This window comes from Cebus imitator, unplaced genomic scaffold (assembly GCF_001604975.1).
Source record: "Cebus imitator isolate Cc_AM_T3 unplaced genomic scaffold, Cebus_imitator-1.0 Scaffold213, whole genome shotgun sequence".
Taxonomy (NCBI): domain Eukaryota; kingdom Metazoa; phylum Chordata; class Mammalia; order Primates; family Cebidae; genus Cebus; species Cebus imitator.
Window position 1 is genome coordinate 3,627,138 of NW_016107528.1, and position 6,000 is coordinate 3,633,137.

A 6,000-nucleotide genomic window follows, 5' to 3' on the forward strand; every position below is an offset into this window, starting at 1 on the left:
GAAACTGAAAAGCATTTGTAAGTGATGCCCCAGGTCCTGAGGAGGGAATTTGAAGTAAGGAACAATTAAACTGTTATATGCTACCCCTTTTGAAAGTATCAAACTTCTGTACTTGTAAGCGGCTATCTTTATCTTCTGTTAGCCTGGCTGTCCCACATTTCAGGAATAAAAGCTAGTACTTGCCATTTATTGACCAATTTTTGTGTGATGCTCTCTATGGGAAGCACTTCACATGAATTACTTCACAGAACCCTAGCAAGCATGCTAAATGTTAGAGGGATATGGTTTACAGAGGTTCAGTAACTTGTCCACATTCCTCAGCTATCTAATGGGAGAGAAGGACCTCAAATCCAGATCTATCTGACTGAAACACACATACAAAGCAGGTATTTATATTCCCATCTTAGAGTTGAATAAACCGAGACTGAATTGCAAGCTTCTTAAAAGCAGGGACATTTTTATAAACTTCCTTTTTGTCCCCACACTGGCTTGTACTTAGCAGATAAATGCACATGGTGGAGCTAATATACTCCCTGATCTTAAACTATAGTAAAAGCTCAGATTTTAAATATGTCTGATCTTTCTTTTTATTTTATTTTCTGCAGTTAGATGCTGATAATGAAAGTAAATAAACATAGAAGGTACTTTGAGCTGGTTCTTTACCAAAAAAACTTTTTTTCAGAATATTGCAAAGCTGCCATATAGATATCATTAGGACATAATAAGTGATTTAAAAGAGATAGCAACTTATCCTAGATCACAAAGAAAAGAACAGAAACAAAGAAAAAATGGAAAAAAAAAAACCCCTCTGCACTTTAAAACTGTCCTCCCACATTTTGACCCTGTGTTATTACAATTTACATATATATTACCTTTCTCTTAACAGGTTGCTGTAACTATTGTTGTTTAGATTTGTCTTTTGGGCTTTATACTAGAATCCTGAGGGGATTGCCACCACAATTATAGAGTATTGTCAGTTTTTCTATGCACTTAATTTTTTTAGTGGGGATTATACCTTCAAGTGTCTTCTATTTGCATATTAATAGGTTTTCTTTGCAGATTGAAGAACTCCCTTTAACATTTGTAGATGGGTCTGGTGGTGTTGAATTCCTTCAGGTTTTGTTTGTCTGGGAAAGACTTCATCTCTTTCATAGATAAAGGATATTTTTGCTGGATACAGTATTCTTGGATGGCAAGTTTCTCTGTTAGCACTTTAAAAACAACAGTCCCACTCTCTTCTGGCCTTTATGGTTTTCACTGAGAAGTTGTCAGACAAATTGGAGTTCCTTTATATGTTATTTGCTTCTTTGTGCTTGCTGCTTTTAGGATTCTCCATTTGCCCTTGACCTTTGAGAGTCTGACTATTACATGCCTTGGGGTAGTCTTATTTGGGTCAAATCTGTTTGATATTCCCTGACCTTGCTACACCTGGATATTTATCTATTTTTCAGGCTTTGGAAAGTTTTCTCTTATTATTTCCTTAAATAAGCTTTCTATCCCTTGTTTCTGATCAACTCTTTTGAACACCAATAATATTTAGAGTTGGTCTTCTGAAGTACAAACATAGAGCTTAGTAGAAGAAATAAGACATAGTATTTGATAAATCTTTAGGGTGACTATAATTTATAGTAATCGATTGTATATTTTAAAGTAGATAGGAGAGAATAATTTGAATGTTTCTGCATAAAGAAAAGACAAATATTTAAAATTATGTCTTTCCTGATTACACTGATTTGATCTTTATAAAATATATAAATATATTAAATTATTACGTGTACCCTGAAAATATCTACATCTGTTATATGGCTGCAAAAAAGTGTTGTTTTTAAAAATTAGCAGAAACAAGACAAAAGATAAACAGTTTTACACAGCAAGTACATTTTACACTATTGTGACTTTTTTGGAATTATTAATCGCTTCCCAAAAATGTATTGCCTTATTTCTGAGAGATTTTTTTTTTTATTCTTTAGGACACAGCAGGCCAGGAAAGATACCGGACTATCACTACAGCCTATTATCGTGGAGCCATGGGCTTTATTTTAATGTATGACATTACAAATGAAGAATCCTTCAATGCAGTACAAGATTGGTAAGTTAGAGCAAATACTCCTATTACTGATAACGATGGTTCTCCAGTCAAGTCTGTCCTTCTGCCCAAAGCAGTGACCATACCACCATGTAATATATGTGTTTACATTATGCTACAATCCTGCTTGTGCTTCATTTAAAAAAATGCTATTTATATACAGTACCATTATTTCGGGATTGATAAGAAGTCATTTTGGTGATTTTTCTGCATTTTGTTCATTTCAGTGCTTTGCATTTTGTCATCATTTCTTCCATGGAAACTAGTGCATTGCTTTTGATTTTTTAAAATATAAATAATGAATGGGTTGGAAGTTTACTGATCTAAAATAGGGATCTAGAAACTAGGACTCATGGGCCAAATCTGGCCCACGGCTTGTTTAGTAAATCAACTTTTGGAATATACCCACCTCATTACTGTCTTTGACAGCTTTAACACTACCACAGCAGAATTAAGTAGCAACAGAAACCATATGGCCAGTAAAGTCTAAAATATTTTCAATTTGGCCATTTATGAAAAAAGTTTGTGGACCCCCTCATCCAGAAGATTTGTTAAACAGGTTGTTCAAATTGAAAAATTTTCAAATAACCGAGTGAAAGGATAAGATAAAAACAAAACCTTTTCTGACTCATAGCTGCATCAAACTATCTGAAGATATTTCTGACCCTGATGACTGTTTACAGTGGGGATTTATTCCTATGGCTACAGTATCTTTCATTCTGTCCCACCAACACCTTGAGAGGAGACACTGAAAAACCAAGGAGAATGTTCATGAACTCAACCAGAGGGCTAAAAAGGGCAGTTTTTCTGTGGAAAGAGCGAAAATCTAGGTGGGGCTTTGTGTGATACTAGGAGGGAAATGAAGCTCCCGCTGGTGGTGACCAGGACTGATTGAAGAAATACCACACTTTAGCTGTACATATAATCACAGATTATCTTATGTAAGGAAAACTTTGACAATACATAGGCAAAACAAACAGCATTCTTTGTGTTCTATAATAATAATATCCAAAATGATTTTTACATATACATTAACTCAGTGAAGGTCAGATGCTATTGAAAATATTTCAATTTGCTTTTGTTTTTTTCTTTTCAATTTTAATTGTTCATCTAGGAAGACTTCTTATTTACGCACACATACACAGTTACAGTGCAAGAAGTAATACTATTGACGATAGCAACTCAAAAAAAACAACAGGGTTATAAGCTAAAAAAGACAAGTTTCAGATGTATATGAAAAAGTAATTATCTTCCACTGAGGGATACAGAAGAAAGTTTAAGTAGCTATTCTTTTTAGCAAACTGAATATTGTAAAAATGCCAGTTTTTCTCAAATTATAAATTCAAAGCATCTCAAATAAATACAGCAGATTTTGTACAAAATGGAATGAAATAGAAAAATCCAGAGATAGGCACAAATCTATATGGGGATATAGTTTATGATAAAAGTAACATTCAAGTTAGTGACAAAAAGGTTGGTTCAATTAAATGTATCATGACATCTAGCTGATTGCCAGACATCATCTGACACACAAATTGCTATGTAATATGGTAATTTTAACCTTGACTACTTCCTATCTGAAAATACTGAGTTCCAGCACTACCAGGCCAGAAGGGCTATTATAAGTTTTCCAGAAAAACAAGATCTTAAAAACATGGAAGACCTCTGTCCAAAAGTCCTGACTCATCAATGCCTACTGAATTAATTAAAACTACCTCAGCCTGACTTTCAGACATACCACATAATGGTGTCACTATATCTTCTTGGTTTTATCTCTTACTATTCTAGAAGCAAACTAAACCATTCATTGTTCCTGGAGCCCAGCTTAAATTTTCCAACATTTGTGCTTCTTCTATTTTTTTTTTTCCTCTGCTTTGCATGTCTCTTGCCTCAGTCTGCTATTCCACCTGCCCCAAGGCATCTAGATTTGTCAAAAACCAATAAAGGTTCCTTCTAGGAACAAACTGTTACATATTCTTTTTTTTCATCCAAAATTATATGACCAGTTGATTTATTAGGGTTTTTTAATTCATTCAACAAGCACTTATGAGTATCTACTCTTTTGACAACGATTCTGTCAGATATAGCATTTAGTACCTATGCTAGCATTTACTATCTCAGTTAATAGATCCATCATCACCCAGTTATCTGATGTAGAAATATGAGCACTGTCTTTTATTTATTCCTCTTCTACAAATAGAATCTCATTGACCACCAAATACCATCATTTTCACTTTCGAAATGCTTCTCCAATCTCTTGTCTTTTTTCTTCCTATTGCCAATGTCTTAATACAAATCATTCATTTAGTAGTCTTTTATCTTGTCTCCTTATCTTCAGGTTCCACGCTTTCCAGGTCATCCATCGTATTGCCATCAGAGCTATATAAGTGAACCTTATCACATCTCAGACCTTAAAAACAAAAATCCCAGTAATGTCTTATTATGTACAGTAGTGATTCTGGGAGCACATATTAATCACCTGTAGAGTTTTGACAACATTTACAAGCCCAGGCTCTACTCTGGATCTACTAAGTCAAATCTCCCATGAGACATATGGGCATATGAATTTCTCAAAGCTCCACAAGTGATTCTGAAATCCATTGCTGGTTAAGACCATTGATTTATAATGAAATCGAAACTCTCTAACATAGTGGACAGTGCAACCTCCGGATATCTATTTCACTAACATCATCTCTTACCATTTTCTTCCATTCACTCTATGTTTCATCTAAACAGAAATTTTCTGTTTACCTAAATTCCATCCTTTTACTACCTCTATTTCTCTGCCTAAAATACTTTCTCTGTTATCTTTAAAAAGTCTATTTATTTTTCAAGGTTATCTCAAATGTTGATTATTTTACAAAGCTTTAAAAGACATCTCTGCCCCTTTTCCTACCCCTCTCATCTTTATTCACAGTGGACAATACTATCCACACCCTCATCTCTGCATCCACACTACCCTAGTACTTTCTGCAGATAACATAAGACCTAGCAGTTGCTGCTATTATTTCATTATATTTTCATTAATCAGTTTTCCCCACTGCAGAATATAATACAATATATGCACTCTTTTGTTTTTTCTCATTTTTTTATCTTGGTAAAATATATATAACATAAAATTTACTGTCTTAACCAGGTTTTCAATATACAGTTCAGTAGTTAAATACATTCAACTATCACCACCATCCAGCTCCAGAATTCTTACCATCTTGCAAAACTTATACGTAAATGGTAACTCCCTGTCACACTCTCCCTGTACTCCCTGGCAAACACCAACCTGCTTTCTGTCTCTATGATTTTAACTACTTTATGTATCTCATATAAGTGGAATCATGCCGTATTTGTCTTTTAGTGACTGGCTTATTTCACTTAACATACTGTCTTCAAGTTTCATCCATATTGTAGCATGTGAGAATGTCCTTCCATTTTATAATATTTTATTATATGTACAATAAAATATATATAACATGTTATATATAAAATAAATAAACACAATATGTTTACAACATATAACACATATTGTGTGTATTGTATATACACACAGTAAGATATATTTTTATTTATATATTTTTATATATACATATATATATACTATATTAATACAATATATGTTTGTATGGATGATCCAAAGTACTAAAGAGAATTACATCTTACCTGATTTCCCAACAAAAATACAGAAATTACTTCAAACTGACATAGTCAGAAGTTAATGGTTCTATTCTTCCTCTCAACAATAGATTTAAGATTGTGTGTGTATTGCCACTATGGCACCAATTATATTTTCACTTTTTGTTTTTCTCAAGTGTATACTTGTCTTAAGTTCCTACTACATTAGAAATTATTTATAGGGAAAGACTGTCTTACTCATCTATATTTCCTGCTTAACATAGTAAGTAGCACAAAATAGATATTTT

The 6,000-nt window shown here is 33.3% G+C and overlaps 1 protein-coding gene across 2 annotated transcripts in view; it reads left to right on the forward strand.

The window, feature by feature from the left end:
- RAB3C (RAB3C, member RAS oncogene family) overlaps positions 1–2,099 on the forward strand; it is a 130,330-nt gene extending 128,231 nt beyond the window's left edge. For both annotated transcript variants that reach the window (XM_037745774.1, XM_017548701.2), the window contains exon 3: positions 1,971–2,099. In XM_037745774.1, coding sequence (XP_037601702.1) covers positions 1,971–2,093 — 123 coding nt within the window. In that variant the 3' untranslated portion in view covers positions 2,094–2,099. The remainder of the gene's footprint in view (positions 1–1,970) is intronic.
- Positions 2,100–6,000: the final 3,901 nt, after the last annotated feature.